Source organism: Halichoerus grypus, chromosome 8 (genome assembly GCF_964656455.1).
Source record: "Halichoerus grypus chromosome 8, mHalGry1.hap1.1, whole genome shotgun sequence".
In the NCBI taxonomy this organism is placed as follows: Eukaryota; Metazoa; Chordata; class Mammalia; order Carnivora; family Phocidae; genus Halichoerus; species Halichoerus grypus.
The window spans coordinates 93138655-93161263 of NC_135719.1; the positions used below are offsets into that span (position 1 = coordinate 93138655).

At 40.2% G+C, this 22609-nt stretch overlaps 1 protein-coding gene across 1 annotated transcript in view; it reads right to left on the reverse strand.

The window, feature by feature from the left end:
* The window catches only part of SLC25A21 (solute carrier family 25 member 21), a 476445-nt gene that overhangs the window by 162225 nt on the left and 291611 nt on the right, over positions 1–22609 (reverse strand). The window contains exon 2 of the mRNA XM_036103885.2: positions 17815–17863. Within this exon, the coding sequence (XP_035959778.1) occupies positions 17815–17863 (49 nt within the window). The remainder of the gene's footprint in view (positions 1–17814; positions 17864–22609) is intronic.

Here is a 22609-nt window from a genome sequence, read left to right on the forward strand (position 1 = left end):
GTCAAGTGCCAGTCCGGAAAGGTCCAGCCCAGGGCTTTCCAGGAACCACTTCAGGAATCAGCCTCACCTTGTCAGAGATGCACATTATTGGCTCCCACCCAGAGGGGCTGCATCGGTAACTCTGGGGTGAGGCCTAGCATCTGTGCTTTAAGCAGCCCTCCAGGTGATTCTGCCACGTACTGACGTTTGAGAATCCCAGATCTCCCCCTCTGCACAGCAGCTCCCTGAACACAGTACTGTGTTCTTCTGGTTCCTCACTGGTGTCTGTGACACTTGTCACATATCAATATTTATGCCTATTAGACATGAGATCAGTGCATTTGTTCTTTTATTTAACCTAGTGGTTCTCCAGGAGAGTGGAGAGTGATTTTGCCCCCCAAAGAATACTGGGCAATGTCTGAAGACATTTTTGGTTGTCACATTGGGAGGAAGATGCTACTGGCAGCTAGTGAGTAGAGGCTACTGGGTAGTAACCATTCCACAATGCCCAGACCCCCTACAACAAAGAATTAACCAACCCAAAGTGTCAACAGAGCTGGGGTTGAGAACCCCTGGTTAACCTTACAAAGAAAGAGGTTTCTTTAGGATCTCTATTAAGTTGGGGGAAGGAAAAGGCAAGGTGGGGAAGTCGGCATCCAATCTGCTGTCTTTGAACACAAATCCCCACCCGTGCGGTGAGGAATGTTTACTGATTGGTGACTGACTCTGTTTATTGTTGGTCTGTAAAGGAAGTAGGAGCTTTATGACCCTAACCAGGAACTGCCGGCCTTGTTTGCTCTCCCTCTCTTGAGCTGTCCTTCTGTATATTGTTTCTACCCTGACTTTATTCTTTGATTCTAAAGCAGTCAGGTCAGTCCTGATCTGGATCTCGGGTGAAGGCTTGAGTCCTGGCTGTTCAGACAGGGCTCGTAAGAGAAGGGGGATTTGGGAGATTGCTAATTCTGGTAGCGGGTACCGGGGAGACAACTTCACTGAAATGCTGAAGCCAGGATACCCTCCCCCCTCCCGCCCCACCTTCCTTAAGTTGGGAGAAGCCAGTGACAAGAGGGCCACTGTCACTACTGTGGAGAGATCCCCAGCTAGGTAGGGCTGTACTAGGCATGGGGGGTGACCGACCTGTGGAAGCCCTGGGACCCCCACGCCCTGACACGCTGCTGATACGGCAGAGGTGGGCACACAGGGCTGCGCACCGAGTGAACTGAGCTGGAATCCGAAGGAGGCAGGAATTGGGTTTCATTGTGGGGTAGAGGGACAGGAAGGAGACAGATCTGTGCAGACTGGAAGCTGGGCACTGGAAAATGTGGACTCGGATGGAAAGAACAAATGAGAGTCACAAATATTTGGCATATATTTTTTTCTCACGTAATTTGGAGGAGGTTTGTCCACTGTGCTGTCCAAGGAAGTTTGCTGCTGATGCAAAAGGACATTTAATTCTCATGAACAACTCTTGTCATCTTTTTACACAATGATTTTACAGCCTTCACATTTCCACAGGACCTTTTCAAATGTACCACTGTTTGATAACTCCACAGTGCACTCCAATAGCTGAGTGGAATACTGTTCTCTTTGAATTTTCAAGGAAATTCTTTGTATTTAAAGTCTGAAGAACACTTTTTCTTATGCCTGAGGTTTGGATCTGCCTGAGATTGGGTCTCCAGGTTTCTTATCATCAGCTGCCGTGGAGATCAGCAATAGGAAGACTCTTCTGGACAGCCAACACGGGACCCACACTGGAAGCTCACTTCCTAAAAGACACGAGCGAGCTAGAGGCCCTCAGATGGAAACACCTTTCAGGCAGCACCACGGGAGTCTCTATTTAAACAGGTGACCTTGTGGAGAGAGGCTCCAGATCCCATTACCAACTGCCTGGCTGAGAGGCAGATTTGTTTTTATGAGCTCTCAAGGCACACACTGGGGGCCTGGCGTAAATATGGAGAAAACTCGCTGAGACCTTGCTCCTCTTACACATAGTACAAAGAAAAGAAAATTATGCACAGGCTTTTCAAGCATACCTGCTCAACAGCAAATGGCCAGTGAGCAAAGTGGTTATCGTTTCATTAAAGTTTTAAATATACTTTATCTAGGGGGAGAAAACAGAGTATCAGATATTTCAGCCCTCCTGCTTCCTTCAGGGACTGGAGGAAAGAGGAAAACAGCTGCTGGTATATGAAGCAGTTTAAGGGTCAAATATTGCTCTACCCAGCGGTGCTGACATCACTTAACTCTCCCCAGGAGAGAGGTACTGGCGTCATTTGCTGGGCTGATCAGCGCAGGCCTGAAGATGGGCCGGCCCTAGCTCCCATTCTGTTTCTCCTCGAGCACCTACGGGGTCAACAACTGCAAACGAACATGGCAGTTAAGACTCCAAAACTTTGTTTTTATTGGCTTTTTCAGGAAAATTTTTTTTCACAATTTATGAAAACACAATGTAGCCAGTAAGTTAAGATGTAAATGTGAGTTTCAAACTTTGCATAGTCATTAGGCTAATCATTAGTCATTTGTGGTTGACAAGGAGGGTTATAATCTGACACCTGGCAAAAATCAAGCACATTTCAGAGAATTTGGAACTGGGAAATGAGATGGAAAAAACACCCTCTTTTTCCCTAGGAGGTCCCATGAAGTAACATTTGCAAACCACTTTTCTCTCCACAGAAGTGAATTGCCCGTGATTCAGGGCTGTGATGTCTCTCCATCTCTGCCTGCTGGACACCCACCCCCCCTGAGCCTTTTAAGAACTGGCCAAAGAATCCAGCTCAGAAGGTTCACAGAAGTGAACCTCTGGGAGTTAAGAGAAAAGAGATAAATAACTTCTCGATCTGATGCTTAAGCAACAAGAGACCACCAGAAAGTTCCAGTGTCAATTCAGAAAATATTTTCTGAAACATCATGTAGTCATGGGAGAAAGGAGTTTTAGAATGAAAGAATCCTTAGTCCCTAACTTTTCCATAAAATTCCAGATTTTCTTCTGTCTGCTATCTGTGACCATTTTCTTTTGTGTAATGTGATCAAAATATTGAACCCTGAGTTTGTATTTTCTGACCCCCGACCTCTCACAGGTGTTCTGGCTCATTTCCTGAGAGTTATGTTTGATTTGGGAATGCTTCTCTCTTTTCTTCCATTCCCTTGTTACAGTTTGAAACCTGGAACACCCGCATACAAGACCCTGACTATCTCCCCGTGCTACCCAAAAAACACTCTTAAATGTTCTCTCAGAACTTGGCAAGCATCTGGACAGGGACAGTTTTCTCACACTCTGGGAAATCACAATGTACAGCAATAGTTCTTTATACCAATTCTTTAACCTGAGGATAAATTTCAGGGTCATTTCTTTTTCTTTTTTCTATCTAAACCTAATAGTTTCCCTGTTTTAGTAGGAAAAGGAAATCAAATAAATAATCTACTTAAGTTTTCAGTGTATGACAAAGAAATAGAAATGCTGATCTGGAATTCTTTAGGACCAAACAAACATCAGCCAAAATCCAAAAATTATCCCCAAATCCTTGCTTCAGAAGCAGTGTTTAACATTTTCTTAATAAATGTCCGTTTCTCACTCTTCCTTTCCCTCTCCCCCTCAGATTCCAGAAGAGACTAGAAAATATTACTTTTGGAAGTCATGCATTGTTTTTGTTTTGCAATGAAGCTAGGGCCCTATTTGACACTACTATTCTATTAATCCTGGTTGTCTTTGAAAGAGAAAAAACTTAAGATTCCTAATAAATCTTGATAAAAAGAGATTTCTACCTTTTAATTCATTAAGAGGCCAATTACTGAACTAACAAAAAGAGCTACCTTGGGGAATACAACAGGCTCTACTTACTCCATCTGGCATTGTTCATTAACACACACACACACACACACACACAGATTAACCTCATTAAGTTGTATAAGAAAGAAATAAGATTGTATACACTAAAAACATTTCCTTAAGAAATGTCCAGGCTGGCTTCATGGAGCCCAACAGCATCATGCCCACCAATCTATACACACCTCCTGGGGTGGGGGTGAGGTCTTCTCTTCCTATCTTAGTGGATGGGGGATCATCCATGCACTGGACTGGAAGAAAGATGCTTAAACCTTGGCAGAGGAGAATACACAGGATTGAGGGAGGCTCAACTATCCTGAATCCAGATGACAACTTCTCCATGTCAGGATTAGTAAAGGAGCAGCTGGTACAGAGCTCCTGGAAAATTCACTGGCACCGAGCAAATATCTGAATATCATTTCTAATTTTCTGTGGTATAGAACTATAAACCACAAGATAGGCACTAAAGAAAGAACAGCTTAGGCTATATGAAATGCCCAGATTATGTAGCCAAAGAAATATGTGAATTCCATAAAGTATGTGAATTGCCCTTGTGTGAAGCCTGGCTCATGACTAGAGCAAAATTCAGTCTTAGAATTTTTGTTTTATTTTTCCAAATATACAATTTAAAAAATATATATGTAGTGTCAATTTTTCAATTACAGTCATTCAATAAGTATTTACTGAGCACCTACTTTGCGCCAACACTCTTCTAGATACTGCATACCTGCATCAGTGAACAGAGAAAGAAGGTGCTTTGCTTATAGAAGCCTACATTCCAGGGGAAGTTGGACACACAGTTAATGAGGACACACACAAAAAATCAACTTGATGAAATCAGAAGACAAGAGCAAAGATAAATAGGGTAATGAGAAAGAGAGAAACACAGAAGGCTATGTTAGATGAGGTGGCCAGGGAAGATTCTCAGAGGTGACAACTGAGCCTAGGTTGAGAAGGAGCTAGTTATTTCAGGAAGAAGGGATACGGGCACACAGGTCCTGAGACAGGAGAGAGCTTGGCGTGTTCAGGGAATAGAGAAATCCCACTGCTGGGTAGGTACTAAGATCTCATTTTTAAGCAATGAAAACATGGCTTTGGAAACATAGAACATCATATTGGAAGAAGCCTCTGGAATCACTTAGGGGTATACCCTTAATTTCCAGGTAAAGAATCAAGTCCCAGGGCAGTTCCATTGACTCACACATCTGGGGCCAACAGGGTAATTGGAACGCTGGTCTCCTGTCTTCATCTTCCTGCATGATCTGTTGCCTTTCTGAGTTGATATGTGTTAATGACATTCTCCCTTGACACTGTCCACAAAGCCTGGAAAGCCTGTGCCCAAGGGACCATCTCTGCTCGCCTGTCCTTTCAGAATGAAAATGGGTCAGAGTTCTAACTGGCTCCCACTTTAGAGCATCTAAAAAAACAAAAAAAAAACAATCCTTTTTTTTTTTCTTGAATGTACTTGTTACTTTTCAGAATTTAAAAGGACACAAATAGATGACTTACATTCTGAAGCCTATTTTTTCTTTGAGTATTTAGCAGTATTGAATTAGATCTGAAAATAGACTTTTACCAGGATGTGTTGTGTTTTTTCATAAAAAAGAGAAATGAATATCCCAGATAGACTTTGATTACTCAAAGTTGAGGATATTCGGTTTACTTTTCAATTGTTTCTGCTATAAAAGGAAAGTATGTAAACTGTTAGGTACTTACAAAAGTTTTACCGGAGAAAATATTATTAAATAGCCCCCAAATGGGAAAATTTTATTCTGTAGGAATTTGGCGTAGAGTATGCAGAATTGCATCCAGAGAATGTACAGCTCTATTTATCATCTTGCAAACTTCTTCATTATGTCAAAACCAAATCTCAGCTGCGCCCTGACTGCAAGGCAAAAGCAATATGGGCTATTTCAGCCATCTGAACAAGAATATTTTGAGAATTAATCGATTTCCCAGGAATGTTAAAAAATTTTATCAATTTTTGGTCAAGGTTCACAGTTAAGATACTACATTATCAGCCTTGAATTCATGTTTGTCTAAAGAAATTTATGATTTTTATTCTTGCTTCACAAAAAGGAAAAACAATCTTCTAGAGTGTCCATAACCATAGTTTTCAGCTGTGCTACAATCCCAACAATTTAGATTTCATTAGGCTTGATTCCCACTACATGCTCAACTCCAAAGCAGCTTTCCCATGGGCCTGGCTTGAGGTTCTAGGGTTCAGCTCACAGTTAGAGCTTTCTCTTCGCAAGCAGCTTCTTTCTCAACACTTTCAAGTTTTCTCACGCTATAGGAAGAGCTTCCTCCACGGTACAAGACACTTAAGGAATATTCCAGTCCTTTTGAGATAAGCACCTGCTCTTTTTTATAGATGCAGATGAGAAGAAACACCCTTGATAAAACAATTTTATTTTCACTGATGGCAGATTGCTTAGAGCTTGACTAAAAATCATTTAAAATAAGTACGATAGCCAAATACAAGCAAACAGTTTGAACTTTTGCTTTACTTCTTGAATTTAGAGCTAGGGCTTATCTCAAAAAGGCTTTGAATAGCCACTGAAAATAGACATGCTATTAGTTCCAAGTTCTCTACCCCCCAAAACTTTTACTTAAAATAGAAGTTTATCTGAGAAAACTTTATGATTGTTTAAAAAAAAACTTAGAAAAATATCCCATTTGTTTTTAAACCAAAGTAATCCCAAATCAGTTTATTTTATTATTATTTTATAGTCTTATTAAATTCTAACAACCAAAAACTGGAATTTAAGATGGCTAAGGCAAAATACATCATTATAGGGGAAAGTGTGTTGGGCACTGGCTAAATAAGTAGATTAATGAAACTGTTGAAAATTTAAAAACAATTGGATAAAACTCTGGATGGGGGCTGGGGCTGGGGGGAGAAACAGAGGAAATAGTTTTCATGCTGATGCTCATTTTAGAAGTAATTCACTTTCCCATGACAAAGATAAGAAAGCCATTTAAGAGTTATTTACCTTTCAGCTTAAGGAAGAAAGGAAAGGAAAGGAAAGGAGAAAGGAAAGGAAAGGAGAAAGGAAAGGGAAGGGAAGGAAATAAAGGGAAGGGAAGGAAAGGAAAGGAAAGGAAAGGAAAGGAAAGGAAAGGAAAGGAAAGGAAAGGAAAAAGAAAGATGTTTGGAGAAGCCCATTGACAGGCATGAAGAATGCATAGGTGCTTTTCCTTCTCATCCTCCAGGCTGGGATCATTATAGAAGGAGAAGCTTTTGCAGTTAAGCAGAAGGAAGAGAGAGGTATCAAAACAGAACACATGTTATATTATTACCTAAGGGAGAATCTTCTAAGCCCATTTAATTAGTTGGGGAATAATAGCTACTGTACTTTAAATAAACACCAAATCTTTATTTTAAAAATTTAGACAAAAACACAAATGAAGGGAAGATTAAACACTTTACAAAGGTTCCACAATGTGAGTTGTAAAAATAGCATGCTCCTCTAGGGAGTAATTTAAAAAAAGAATTCAATTTACAAAAAGAAAAAAAAAGAAAGAAAAAAGAAAAGGCAAGAAAAAAGAAGGAAAGAAAGAGGAAATGAGTTCAAGATTATAAAGTGAGTTATAGCGGATTTAACATAATTGAGCTTTGTTATTTTATGTGGAGGGAACTGACTGGATTTTTTTAAAAGAAAGGATTTTCTCTTTATTAATAAATCTGAAAAATAATTTAGCATACGGTAGCAAGATTATTCTGCATAACATCTTTGGGACCAATTTTCCTCCCAATGTCTCAGAGCAATAGGTCTCTAGTTGTCCTCTCATTCTATCTTGTCCTCATTGGCCTGAGCTCTGCAAAGGAACCTCTGTCCTTCCACTTCCATTCATTACTAACAAAGCAGTTTACATAAATGAAACCAAATAAAGAGATTATTAAAACTACTTAGTAACAACAAAGACTGACACGCACCTAGTACTACGAGTAAGGAAACTATTGTAACCAACCCAGCCTAGGGCGCAGCTTTATGTCCAATGGGAAGGACCACCAAATGTGAGGGAGGGAAAGACTTTCTACTGTGAACCCTTGTGGGTGTTCTGATACAACATTTGTTATCCCAAAGAGAGGCAGAACATTGTTAAAGTAAAAATCCCACCTGTAGGGGCACCTGGATGGCTTCATCATTTAAGCGTCTGACTCTTGATTTTGCCTAAGGTCATGATCTCAGGGTCCTGAGATGGAGGCCCCCATCAGAACCCCTCTCCCATGTCCTTCTCCCCTGCTTGCTCTCTAAATAAATAAATAAATAAATAAATAAATAAATAAATAAATAAATAAATCCCAGCAGTAATATTGATGAAATCTCTTCATGGGGTCATGGCTTATTATCCCTAAACTCTCTGCCTTTCTCTAGAAAGTTAACACCAATCTAGAATGTAGACATGCAGCATTCTTAATAGTGCACAAAATAGGATTATTTCCTCTAGTTTTAAGGTCACGCTTAAGTTATATTCATCTTTTTAATTAAATCATTATATAAATGTGGGACCTTTTAAAGTTTGTCATGTACTCATTGGCAATGATGAATTTGATTTGTAATAAAGCACTTAGGTGGGAGCAAATGGCATTTTATTTTATTTTTAAAGATTTATTTATTAATTTGAGAGAGAGAGCACAAGTGGGAGGGGCAGAGGAATAAGGAGAGAGAATCTCAAGCAGACTCTGTGCTGAGCATGGAGCCTGATGCAGGACTCGATCCCATGACCCCGAGATCAGGACCTGAGCTGAAACCAAGAGTTGGATGCTTAACCAACTACACTAACCAGGCACCCCACAAATGGCATTTTAAAGCACATATTTATTCATTTATGTATTCACAGCAGTTCTATGATGTAATAAGCAGGGCATAGTTAATTTTCACCTCTATCCTTCCCAAATGTAATGTCCATCTTGTGCACCGTTTTTGATTTGATTATGTTAATAAATAAAATCTGCACGGAAAAGAATGACAATCAATGCAGAGTCGCATTATGCTCATCACCTAGTACTTCCTTGCTTTCAGTAACTACAAAAAAAAGACACTTCAGTTAAATAAAACAAATCCCAAAGAAACCCTAGTATGGTCACGCAACCTCAAAAGCGAAGTTGGAGTTATATATACTCACATGTATTCAGGGATATTGTGACCATTTCATACTATTATATGTTGCCATTGATTGATTTAGCTACAATGACAAAGTCCCAATAAAAATTTAGTTTATAAAAATGTGGTTCTACTCCTTGCTTACTTTACTTCAGACACATTCTCTCCATGGTTAGAAATAAACCACGACAGTGGTCTAGCCCTGAATTTCTACGGATGATGAGAAATCAGGCATAACCATGGTCTAACCCTGAATGTGATCTTAATGTTTTATACCATGGACAAATCGTTAACATATGGAAATAACCCTCTCGGCTGCTCTGTTAATTTTTTTTAATCCGATAGACTCTCCTGTTTCCACTCTATACTCCATCCTAACTTTTCCCGCTGCTCTCTTCCCATTTTGAAAGGATTCTTCTCTTCTTTTTTAAAAAGGATCTACTGGGGAAAAACATTCTTCATTCCTTGTTTCCACCCTGCTGTTCTGTTGGCCCCAATGGCTGCTCAATGTTCCTTCTCCAACCTCTAAATTAAGTGCTCGTTTTCAAGTTCATGGCTGGTCCCCTTCTACCCCCTGTAAAGGGAGGCTGTGGATGCTCCCCAGTTCTTAGCTCCTCGCTCTCTACTGGGCTCCCCACAAAGCAGCCTCTCTCCACAGCCGTCCTCAGATTTCTCTTTTTAATAAAGTTTGTGGTGGGCTAATGCCTCTAAATCATTTTTACCCATCACAGCCATTTACCTTCCCTCTGTAACAACCAATGCTCACTCCTCTCCCATCTTCTGGCATTGATTGTTTGCCTCTGTAACCTCACTCAGTAGGACAATATGTGTTTTTTTCTGGCTGTAGATAACACTCTCCCATAGCACTCTCACAAACCACAGAATGAGCTCTGCAAGGGAACCTCTGTCCTTCCAATTCCATTCATTACTAACAAAGCAGTTTACATAAATGAAACCAAGGAGAACCACAGGTAAATGAAATGTTTAACACACACACACAGAGAAACAGAGAGAGAGAGAGAGAGAGAAGGAATTCTTTACATGAAGACTTTACAGAACATTTAGCAATGTTTCCCAAAGGCTGACCCAGTGAGCAGTCTGGGATCCTTGCTTAAGATTCACCCAGGAGGGTGTTAAACAGAAATGTCGGCAGGCCCACTCCTAGAGTTTTGGATTCAGCAGGTCTGGGATATGGGAGCCACTAACAGAGAGTGTAAATCAATCTCAACAACTTGAGTAAAAGCCCCATAAGCACATAGAACAATGTGTGGATGCCAAGTTTTCAATCCATGTGAGTCTTTAGAATTCACACAGTGATTAATATGTTTTGAGAGAAGTATGATAAGACTTTTCAGTGCAAGTTAAGTCCTGATGGGAGGGAGGATGAAAGCGAAGGTATGTACCGGCCTGTCCACTCACCAGCAGCCTGCAACTGTGTCTCTGTAAGATGTGAAAATGCCTCTCCCCTTCTCGCCTTCCCCGGCACCCACCAGAAAATGTGCCTTGCAGCTCTTTGCCAGGACGTGCTTTTGAAAGATCAGTCCTTACAGGATCAGTAATTTATTTAGTTTGCACCTGATTTATGCCTCATTCAAAAATGAAACAAAACAAAGATGATTAAAAATGACTGCGGGCGAAACAGAATGAACACCTCAGTAATTCTCTCTTCCTGAAGCACAACAAACCACTTCCCTTCCCGGAAATAAAAGTGTGAAAGGGATGTAAGCTAAACCCCCCTCGGACTGTGACGGGGATAAATCTTTGGGGCTTCCGATTGCCACTTTCCCCACATGGGTACAAACCTTCAAATGCTTATGGAGTAAAATTCCCTTCCACCTAGGACCCTGCTCATTTGCAGCTGTTAACCCATTCCAAGCAAGAGTATTCTTCCTAAGGAACCACAGGGCCACCACTCTTTCCCCTTAAAGAATTCCTTTCCCATTGCATTCCAGGCCTGTGCTGTCTAATCCGGGAACTACTGGCCACATGTGCCTATGGAGCATTTGAGATGTGACCGACTCGTCAGTATTGAGATGTGCTCTAAGTGTAAAACATGCACCAGATTTCAAGGATTGAGTATTTCAAAAAAGAATGTAAAGCCCTCTTTCTTTAATCCTATAGACTCTCCTACTTCCACTCTATACTCCATCCTAACTTTTCCTGCTGCTCTCTTCCCATTTTGAAAGGATTCTTCTCTTCTTTTTTTAAAAGGATCTACTGGGGAAACACATTCTTCATTCCTTGTTTCCACCCTGCTGTTCTGTTAGCCCCAATGGCTGCTCAATGTTCCTTCTCCCAACCTCTAAATTAAGTGTTCATTTTCAAGTTCACGGCTGGTCCCCTTCTACCCCCTGTAAAGGGAGGCTGTGGATGCTCCCCAGCTCTTGTTCCTCGCTCTCTACTGGGCTCCCCACAAAGCAGCCTCTCTCCACAGCTGTCCTCAGATTTCTCTTTTTAATAAAGTTTGTGGTGAGCTAATTTTTATGTTGATTAACATGCTCTGATGACAGTGTTTTGGACATAGGAGGTTGAACTGGATATATTGTTAAAACGAATTTTACCTGTTTCTTTTTACTTTTTAAAATGTGGCTATTAGAAAACTTAAAATTACCTATGTGTCGTGCATTTTATTTTGATTAGCTGGCGCTGTCCTAGATGAAGTTCAGCATTTTGCTTTCCATCTCAAAGCTTGTCACACTTGCTCTCTGGGCACCTTCAGTCCCCTGGGCTAGTTCAATCCAGCCTGCTCGCATTTGGCACCCCTGGAACTCCACCGCAGGCTTGACATGTTTTTGCCCACCATCCTATCAAGTAATTTCTCCTCTTTTATTTCAACAGATTCTCACTTCCCACCTCTTCTATGAAATCTTACCTTTTTAAATGAAGACAACACAGCTGCATATTATTCACTTTCTAGACATTCAACTTTGGCCGTAGAACTCATAGGGCTATTATTTCTGATGGCTACCAAGTGCTCACTTATTCATTTATTCATTGGCATTTGCTGGGCACCGCCTGGAGGCCAGGCGCTCAGCCCTAAATAATGTTAGCACATAGCCCTAAAATGATATGCGGAATGATGTCAACAGGAACACATAGATGAAACTGATGCTCTCCTGCCCTCAGACCCAGAAGGACTATCTACTTGCAAACACCCTCCCGAGAAAAGATTTAAATGTAGTGCTCATATAACACAGGTCTTCCGGCTTGGGAACTTGAAACTGCCTGATTCCGTATTAAACATTTCCCCTCTCCCACATTTTTTATTCTCCCTTGTGTTCCCTTGACTACCTTACAAACTCTATTTGTCTCTGCAGTCCCCTTTCCTTTGCTGATATAGTATAAAACACCTTATAAGCATATGTATATATAAACACCATCTACATGTATACCCTCATTTATTTCTCACAGTGATGTAGACGCCATGGTTGTTCCCATTTAAAGCTTGGGAAACTTAGGCACAGGGAAGTTTAGTAACTTACCTGATGTTATGCAGATAATAAGTGAAGAAGCAGGATTTGAACCCAGGCTGCCTAATTCTACAGCCGGAGTTCTTAAGAGTACACACAAATGCCAAAGCCCATGTAAGCTCGAAGCTGCCGGGACCATTTGGTGTCAAGTAAGAGAAGCACCCCACCCTCAAATGAAGCCTATATAGGAAAAGGAAAGCTGAAGGGAGAGAGGGAGAGAGAGAGAGGATATGAGAGCGATATGGATATTACTGATTATTTTATTTGAATCCCTGGAGTACAAAGCCAGAAACTACCTTTGGTCTTCCCAATTATACAAGTGCATAGAGTCTTTCATCATTTGTAGTTATACATTCTTAACCAGAGGGTCCACCCACAATTGTATACAAAGTTTCTTGTATACAAACTATAAAAGAACTATAAAAGAGTGTATATGCATGTTTCTAGGAAGAATCTCAAAGGACAACTTGATTCTACATAACTGCCATGTATATAGCATCTTAGCCAAATCTCCTCTGCTAAAATCACAAACCTGTACCTCTGAAACAAATAATACATTATATGTTAAAAAAAAGGAGAAGATAGTAGGAAGGGAAGAATGAAGGAGGGGGAGATTGGAGGGGGGAGATGAACCATGAGAGATGATGGACTCTGAAAAACAAACTGAGGGTTCTAGAGGGGAGGGGGGTGGGGGGATGGGTTAGCCTGGTGATGGGTATTAAGGAGGGCACGTTCTGCATGGAGCACTGAGTGTTATACGCAAACAATGAATCATGGAACACTACATCAAAAACTAATGATGTAATGTATGGTGATTAACATAACATAATAAAAAATGCAAAAAATAAAATAAAATAAGGTGGGCACATTTGGAACAAGGCAGTTGTCATGTGGCTAGCCTATGCTTACATTAGGTCTATCCCTGGAGCTACACTTATATGAAGCAGAATACAGCATTTCTTATATAAAGGCAAGTGCCACAGTGCCCGAAATCCTTTCATAAAAAATTTATCAATTATAACTTCTAATCATCTTTTAAAATGCAAAGTGAGTGCATATTAAAACTGCTAAATTGAAAATGCATGCTTGAAATCTAAGTGTCCATCAATGGATGAATGGGTAAAGAAAATGTGGCATATATATGTGTATGTACATACATATATATGTATATATTTTGTACATACATATATATATACAATATACACTATATACAATGGATATTATTTAGTCATAAAAAAGAAGGAAATCCTGCCACTTGCGACAACATGGATGGACCTTGAGGGCATTACGCTAAGTGAAATCAGTCAGACAGAAAAACAACTACCATATGATCTCACTTACATGTGAAATCTGAAAAAGAAAAAAAAGAAAAAGAAAGAAAGAAATGAAATTTATAGATAAAAAGAACAGATTGGTGGTTGCCAGAGCCTGGAGGTGGGGGGTGGGTGAAATGCGTGAAGGGGGTCAAAAGGTACAAACTTCCAGTTATAAAATAAATAAGCCCTGAGGATGTCATGTACAGCATGGTGATATAGTTAATAATACTGTATTGCATATTTGAAAGTTGCTAAGAGAGTAGATCTTAAAAGTTCTTATCACAAGAAAAAAATTTGTAACTATGTATGGTGTCAGATGTTAACTAAACTTACTGTGGTGATCATTTTGCAATATATATAAATATCAAATTATTATGTTGTACACCTAACACTAACATAATGATATGTCAATTATATCTCAATAAAAAAAAACAGGAAGAAAAGAAAATGCTTGCTTATGTCAGATCTTTCTCCAAACCTCACTAAAATGACAGCTTTTCAGTCCTGGTTCTGTTTGTCTTCAGACCCGTTTCTTGTTCCTCCCTCATTCTGCTCTGCTTTATTATACAGAAAGACTGCCCTCTGCTAGGCTGGGCTTCTTGACTTCCATGGTTCAGCAAACAGAAGCACTGGTGGGAGACTGAAGACTGGGGAGAAAGGAGAAAGTAGAGGATTTTTCTCCTTCCCTGTCTGCCTCGGGCAGTGAACATGGCAATGGTTGGGGCTCCAGCTACCACTACACAGATCTACTAAGTTCTAGCTTCCACCAGGTAACCTTGACCCTTGGGCTCAGGTCATACCACCACCTCCCTTTGCCCTCAGCCTGGGGTAACAGAATTGATCATTACAAAGTTAAAAAAGAAAGAAAGATTTACAAAGTTAAAAAAGAAAGAAAGAGATCCCTGTAAAGGATGACTTTGGAAATGCATTTTTAGAATCTGCTATCTTTCATTCAACAAAGAAAAGAATTAGGCCACAAATAGAACCCAAAAAGAAAACACTAAACTCTAAGAAGTAAACACATATTTTGCTATATACTTCAGCACATGAGATATTGTTGAAAATGAACCATTTCCATACTCAGATTCAGTCACTGTACTACCCTTCAAGTAATAATATCCAAGGAGAGGCAAGAGTAGCCCACAAAGAAACTGTGAAGGAAGTGAGGTTTGGTCTGGTATACATTGCCCCCAACTTGGACAATGCTGGCAACAATTTAGAATCCAGTGCCCTTGATGACATTAAGGAAAGTGACCTGCTAAAATGACTAATGTTACATGGTTTCATGTATTATCTCTTACAGTTTACAGTTTATCTTATTTAGAAATACAGTCAGCTCCTGTCCAATATAATAGTGAAAAGATTTCAGCATCTAGTCTGTCCTGTCCACATCTAGTCTGTCCTGTCCACTCCCTATCACCTGTGTGTAAGTACCCAGTGATAAATGCTCCCAACCTTTGCACATTCTACTTCTGTTGCAAAGTCAGTTGCATATTATTTTGGACTTTCGTTTACTCTATGATTGTGAGTCTTTATTCAACATACTTTTTATTGTTATGCAGGTCAAAAGTAATCCCATATCCAATTCCCTTCTTCTTCAGGGCATCTGGAAGAATTATATTTTCCCTCCCTGCTGAAGTTAGACAAGAGCATGTGACTAATTCCAATCAATGAATGCCATTTTCATGAAAATACCTATGTAACAAAGAAGATATAAAGCCCCAGTAACTTGGCACATCCATTTCAAGAAATATTCTATTCAAATCCAGTACCACGAAATAATATAGTTTTTGAAATTTATATTAACTCACCAGACTGTGAACTCTTTGAGGACAGAGCTTGCTTGGAACCCACACACACTAGATACTTAATAAGTGAATGAATGAATGATTGAGTGAATGAATGAATAACTGCAATTTCAATATCATGTCTTATTTAAATCATTCTTATTTCTCCTGTATGCTCACTTGAACACTTTGCTAATTTAGGAAATTACCCTTAAGAGAGACAATTTATTCCTCAGAGAGGCTAGCAACAATATTCTGGCTTTTCAAAGGTTAGTATGGAATCCAAGAAGGAAATGCCAGTGAGTTTTGCATTCTGTTTTGAACCCTATAAAAAGATGGCCCAGGGAGTGCATGTAATTTTACATTTGAATGTAATTTGTGGTTTTCTTTCTCCATGTGGGTTTGGTGATTTGAGGCTGTTATGGACTGAACATTTGCATCCCCCCAAATCCATATATTGGAGCCCTAACCCCAGTGTGATGGTATTTGGAGGTGGGGCCTTTGGGGAGGTAGTTAGGTTTAGATGATGTCATGAGGTTAGATAGGTGGAGCCCCAGTGATGGGATCAATGCTTTTATAAGTAGAGGGAGAGAGCTCTGCTGCCTCTCTCCCTCATGTGAAGATACAACAAGAAGGTGTTTACAAGTCAGGTAGTGGGCCTTCGCCAAGAACCAAAATGACCACTACTTTGATCCTTGACTTCCCAGCTTCCAGAACAATAATAAATGTCTGCTGCTTAAGCCACCCAGTCTATAGTATTTTGTTACAGTTGCCTGAGCTAAGACAGAGGCCAAATTCTCAGCTCCTCTATCTCCTTTAGAAATGTATATTATTTGCTTCAGAGGTACAGATCTGAGATTCAACAGTCTTGCACAATTCACAGCGCTTACCAGAACACATACCCTCCCCAGTGTCCATCACCCAGTCACCCCATCCCTCCCACCCCACCCCCCACTCCAGCAACCCTCAGTTTGTTTCCTGAGATTAAGAATTCCTCATATCAGTGAGGTCATATGATACATGTCTTTCTCTGTTTGACTTATTTCGCTCAGCATAATACCCTCCAGTTCCATCCACGTCGTGTGCAAGACTGTTGAATCTCAGATCTGTACCTCTGAAACAAATAATGCAATATATGTTAAGAAAGAAAAAAAGAAGAAGAAGAATGTAGCAGGAGGGGAAGAACGAAGGGGGGGAAATCGGAGGGGGAGAAGAACCATGAGAGACGATGGACTCTGAAAAACAAACTGAGGGTTCTAGAGGGGAGGGGGGTGGGAGGATGGGTTAGCCTGGTGATGGGTATTGAGGAGGGCACGTTCTGCATGGAGCACTGGGTGTTATGCACAAACAATGAATCATGGAACACTAAATCTAAAACTAATGATGTAATGTATGGGGATTAACATAACAATAAAAAAATTAAAAAAAAAAAAAAAAAAAAAAAAAAAGAAATGTATATTATTTGCATGATACACCACTTTCCCTTGCTTTCAGCAGCCAGCTGAAGATTCTGCTGCTTTAGGTAAATTAAGCAACATGTCCATTCAATGATTAGCCTGATGCTTTGAGCATTTTCTAACTTGTTCGACCACCATTGTTGTAAGGCACTGTTTGCTATGGAGCGCCAACCCAGGTATGGTGTTCTTGGGTTTTACACAAGGCAAATAAATGGAAACTTTCACTCAACTGTAACAGCTTCTAATTTTAGAAAATAGAGAGTTCAGTAATTCAGCCACAGATTTAACTTTTTAAAAAAATGCTCTAGATCATATTAAAACCCACATGATTTTTTTTTCACTCTGTAAATAGTTTTAAAACATTGCCCTGATTTGTGTTTCCCTGTAAGAGCAAATGCATTTTCCTAGAAATATGGCATTTTGCATTGGCAAACAGTTGTAGGAATAAATTCTTTAAGCACCATTTGAGGAGTTTACTTGAAAGTTTGGAGTCTCACACCAAAATGCTATTAAATAGCAATCTGTTACATGCAATGCCAAATGAAAGTCTGCTGTCATAATTCACTAAAGTTTAGTTTTTGCATCATTTTGATAAATTTACTTTGCTTACCAGCTTCGCCACAAATCATACCTTATGGTTGTCATGTGAAGGCAGTAAAATACCATATACTTTCAGATGACCTCTATCCAAAAATGCTTTTTCCCTGTTCATATTTTATCTGTCAAATAGCATTTTCTTTCAGAAGTAAATATAAATGCCATTATTGGGAGAAGCTACCGGCCTAGGGCAAGTTCTAGCATTTAGTGTTCTGACAGATCTTAATTTGGATATCAGCCAAAGTCAATAAGACTTGTTCATGCAGAACCTTACCTGGTTTTCACCACATCGAGGGGGTGCATCAGGCAAATTTCTACAAGACCTGAAAGATGAGAAAGAAAAGTCCAATAAACACTTATGTAAACACTGGTTCTTGTTTCCTTGACCCCATTGATTTCTCAAGTATGAAGATTCAAATGAAAACTTGGGGCTTTGGAAATGACAGCAGGTAGTTAGAGACTAGTAGCAAAAGATAAGAGTATAAGTGCTCCACAAGCATGGGGGTGGGGTGCTAGGGGAAAGAAAATGAAAGAGGAATCAGACGTCAGAAATCCCAATCATCTAGGCAGGAATTATTATGTACGATTCCAGTCCAACAGATAGATATATGTCAAAGGGAGGGAGGAAAGAAAAGGTAAGAAGGGAGAGAAGCTCTTTCAGCACCCCCACCACTGCCACTCACAACAAATCATAGTCTCAGTCTTGGTGAACATGAAATAAAGATAATGAGGCCTGTTATCTCACGAGGTAGTTATGAGGATCCAACACACATTTAATACATTAATAGCCTAACAGAGAAAGTGTATTAAGTGTTCATTGCATGCTGGGCAGTATTCTAAGCAGTACTTAGATTATCTCATTTAATCCTCCCAAGAGCTTGTTGTGATAGGAGGTATTATTATCCCCATTTTACAGATGAGATCACTGAGGCACACAAGTTTAAATAACCTGTCTAAGATCTCACAGCTAAGAAGTACGTAGTAACCCCATAAAGCCCATGATCTTAACCATTGCACACCAAGAATTTCTATACCTTCTTGCAAATCACTTGCAAAGCCCTCCCTCCTGTTGTCTGAGCACAGAAGACCACTCAATTACAAACTACTGGCACGTAACAACGTAGCAGTAAAAGTAGTTTTATGTACTAGGGTAGTACAAATAATTACAGCATAGTTGCAGTCTTGTAGTAGTAATAATCATAACAGTTACCTTACCTGCAGCCCCTACATAGTGATGGTCATTTAACACACATTATCACTGGTATGCACAACTACTAGGCAAGGTAAATATGTATCAGCAGCAGCAGCAAAACAGAGGTTGATAGTGTTGGTTGCTTTGCCCAAAAGCCATAGGATTTGTGAGTAGTTTCTTAAGGGCAGAACATTTACCACTCTTTCCATTTGCAAACTAACTCAATTTGAGCTTAGCTGTGATTTAGTTCTCCTTTCCCATTCCATATTTTACAGACAAATGTCTTTTACTCCCCACACTGGTAAGGTCCAGGAAGCACAAAGGGCCTGCACCTCCCTGAAGTCCTGCCTTCCTTCCACAGAAGTTTAGGGAATTCTTCCTGCATAAGCCTGCTATACAGTTTACAAAGCCTTATATATTGACCCAAAACAACTGTCTTACTTTGACTAAAACTAATATGATCCAATATTAACGTCTGTGCCACAGGTTTCCCAGCAGGAATGCTACTTAGTGGTTGGTAACCAAATCACTGACCCAATTGGAGTCTCATTGTCCAGAGATGGGAGGAGCAAGTGTAGGACCGCGGGAGCAACAGAAATGCTAGGCGCAATGGCAAAGCCTCTGGGCACTGCTCTGACTTCAGGAATAAGCTCTGTTACTCAAGATTGCATGGGTGGGTTTCTTCCTTGAAACCCGTAAAGTCTTTTTTTTTTTTTTTTTTTTTTGATTTTATTTATTTGACAGAGAGAGACACAGCGAGAGAGGGAACACAAGCAGGGGGAGTGGGAGAGGGAGAAGCAGGCTTCCCGCAGAGCAGGGAGCCCGATGCGGGGCTCGATCCCAGGACTCTGGGATCATGACCCGAGCCGAAGGCAGACACCCAACGACTGAGCCACCCAGGCGCCCCGAAACCCGTAAAGTCTTAATACACTTCCTCTTGCTTTAATATTCACATTCACCTTGAAGTAAGATCCTTATCCTGATGCTTTCAGGGAATGATAATTAACCCCTAGGGGCATCAGTTCTTTATCTGTAAAGGGAAAAGTTAAATGGTCTATAGTACCTTAAGGTCTCATATTCTATATTTATTTATTCTTGAATCTGATTTATATATGTATATGTTTTATTTATTTATTTATTTATTTATTTATTTATTTATTGGACAGGGGGAGAGAGAGAAGAGGGAGGGAGGGGCAGAGGGAGAGGGAGAGACTCTTAAGCAGGCTCCATGCTCAGTGGGCCTCCATCTCAAAACCCTGAAATCATGACCTGAGCCGAAATCAAGAGTCAGACACTTACCCAGCTGAGCCACCCAGGCACCCCTATAAGTTTTACTTATAGTTCTAATTTAAACTTTATTATATTAACTAGAAGAGAATAAAGCTCTAATGCCATAAATAGGATTTACCCTGGAAACTGAGACTTGTAAAATAACATTCTTATCAAGCACTGCAAGAAGCAACTATTAAGTGTACTTATTTTTTTTTTTTAAAGATTTATTTATTTATTTGAGAGAAAGAGTGTGTTGTGAGGGAGGGGAGGGGCAGAGGGAGAGGGAGAGAAGCAGACTCCTACTGAGCATGGAGCCCCACATGGGGCTGGATCCCACAACCCTGAGATCATGACCTGAGCCGAAAGCAAGAGTTGGCCACTTAAGTGACTGAGCCACCAGGCGCCCCTATTAAGTGTACTTATATGCATCTCATGAACATAAAGGAATAAGACACTCAGAATCAGTTTACCGAAGCAAGTACACAGTTTCCCCACTGACATGGCATTAGAAAGCAAACAAAATATTAAACACCAAATAGCCCCAGTTGGTATATCTCTCAAAAATTTACTATAGGAACTAACAATTCCAACAGTTTATTAAAACTAATAGCAGAATTCAAAGAATCTGTTCACATTTATGTATACCTATTTGCAAAAATTGTTCTACTTTCCTGTTTGCTAATGGGCATTTCTGGTAGTAAGTAGATACTACATTAGATTATTACAGTTTTGGGGTTACTTAAAATTATTTTATGCCCTGAAATAGTCATTTTATCTAACAAACTTACATTGGTTGTCTTTTACGTGTCTAGTGTTGAAGATAGAGTCTAGTGAGGGGAACAGACGCACAAGAACAATAATGCATGGGAAGAGGTGCAATGTTCAGAGTTTATGGAAACACAGCAGAGAGAGGCCCCTGATCCAGCCTGGAGTTGGGGGAGGTGTGGAAAAGGGACTTGAGGCTGAAAGAGGGTAGAATGAGTGTCAGGCATAGAGGAGACACTGCACACAGAAAGAAGGAAATAGGTATTATTTGTTTCAGGGGTACAGGTCTGCGATTCAACAGATACATTATATGTTAAAAATAAAAAAAAGAAGATAGCAGGAAAGGAAAAATGAAGGGGGGGAAATCAGAGGGGGAGATGAACCATGAGAGACTATGGACTCTGAGACACAAACTGAGGGTTCTAGAGGGGAGGGGGTGGGGGGATGGGTTAGCCTGGTGATGGGTATTAAAGAGGGCACATACTGAATGGAGCACTGGGTGTTATACGCAAACAATGAATCATGGAACACTACATCAAAAACTAATGATGTAATGTATGGTGATTAACATAACATAAAAAAAAAGAAGGAAATAAGAAAGAACATGATGAACATTGCAGTAGCTGAGGGTTGAAGGCAGGACACAGCAAGAGATGAGGCTCTAAGTGTATATATATAAAGGTCAGGGTCAGATTCATGCTCAGGCACTTGTAGTTCATCCCATCGGCCAAGAGGAGCCAGTAAAAGATATTTTAAAAAAATAGTTCCTTGGTTGTTTTTTCTTATTCGTAATGTATTCCATGTTCATTGAAGACATTTTGAGGGATTTTAAGCAGAAGTGAGATATTAGCCTCAGTTAACATGTTCTCCCAAGAATAAGCAATGTCCAGTAATCCTCCCACTGCTCCCAATTACATATTCACATGAAAACACATGAGCACTGAGGCTCTAACCCTTACCCTTTGGTTACCAGTAAAAGCCCCACCTCTCATCACAGCATAGATGGGCCGATGTCCCATGTACCTCTAAGTCTGAAAGAGTCAATGCCCATCTATGAAACTAAATTATAACTTGGCCAATAGGAAAGTATGACTTAAATTGTCAAATAGAACATGTTTAGTCCAGAATCTCTTAGTTGTTCATTCATCGTTTTTTAAAAAAAAAATTATTTATTTATTTTTTAAAGATTTTATTTATCTATTTGACAGAGAGAGACACAGTGAGAGAGGGAACACAAGCAGGGGGAGTGGGAGAGGGAGAAGCAGGCTTCCCGCGGAGCAGGGAGCCCGATGTGGGGCTCGATCCCAGGACCTTGGGATCATGACCTGAGCCAAAGGCAGACGCCTAACGACTGAGCCACCCAGGCGCCCCTCATCGTCGTTTTTAAGCAAAACAAACCATTTTCTAGAATTCAAGTTAGCAGCAAAATGCATCAGAAGCAGAAAGAATAGATATGTTGGAAATGATATGGAAATAGTTCAGAGTTAAGTCTGGATTGACTCGGGGTGAGAATGGCTGCTTGTTGTCCTCTACTGGGTAGCTAAGGACTGTGAGACTCTGATGATGACAATGACTATTTTTTGCTTTAAACCATGTTTGTTTGTTCGTTTATTTATTTTGTAATTCTTTATTTAAGTTCAATTTAGTTAACATAAGCTATATTATTAGTTTCAGGGGTAGAATTTAGTGATTCATCAGTTGGGTATAACACCCAGTGCTCATTATATCAAGTGCCCTCCTTAATGCCCATCACCCAATTATCCCTTCCCCCCTCCCATCTCCCTTCCAGCAGCCCTCTGTTTCCTAGAGTTCAACATCTCTTATGGTTTGCCTCCTTCTC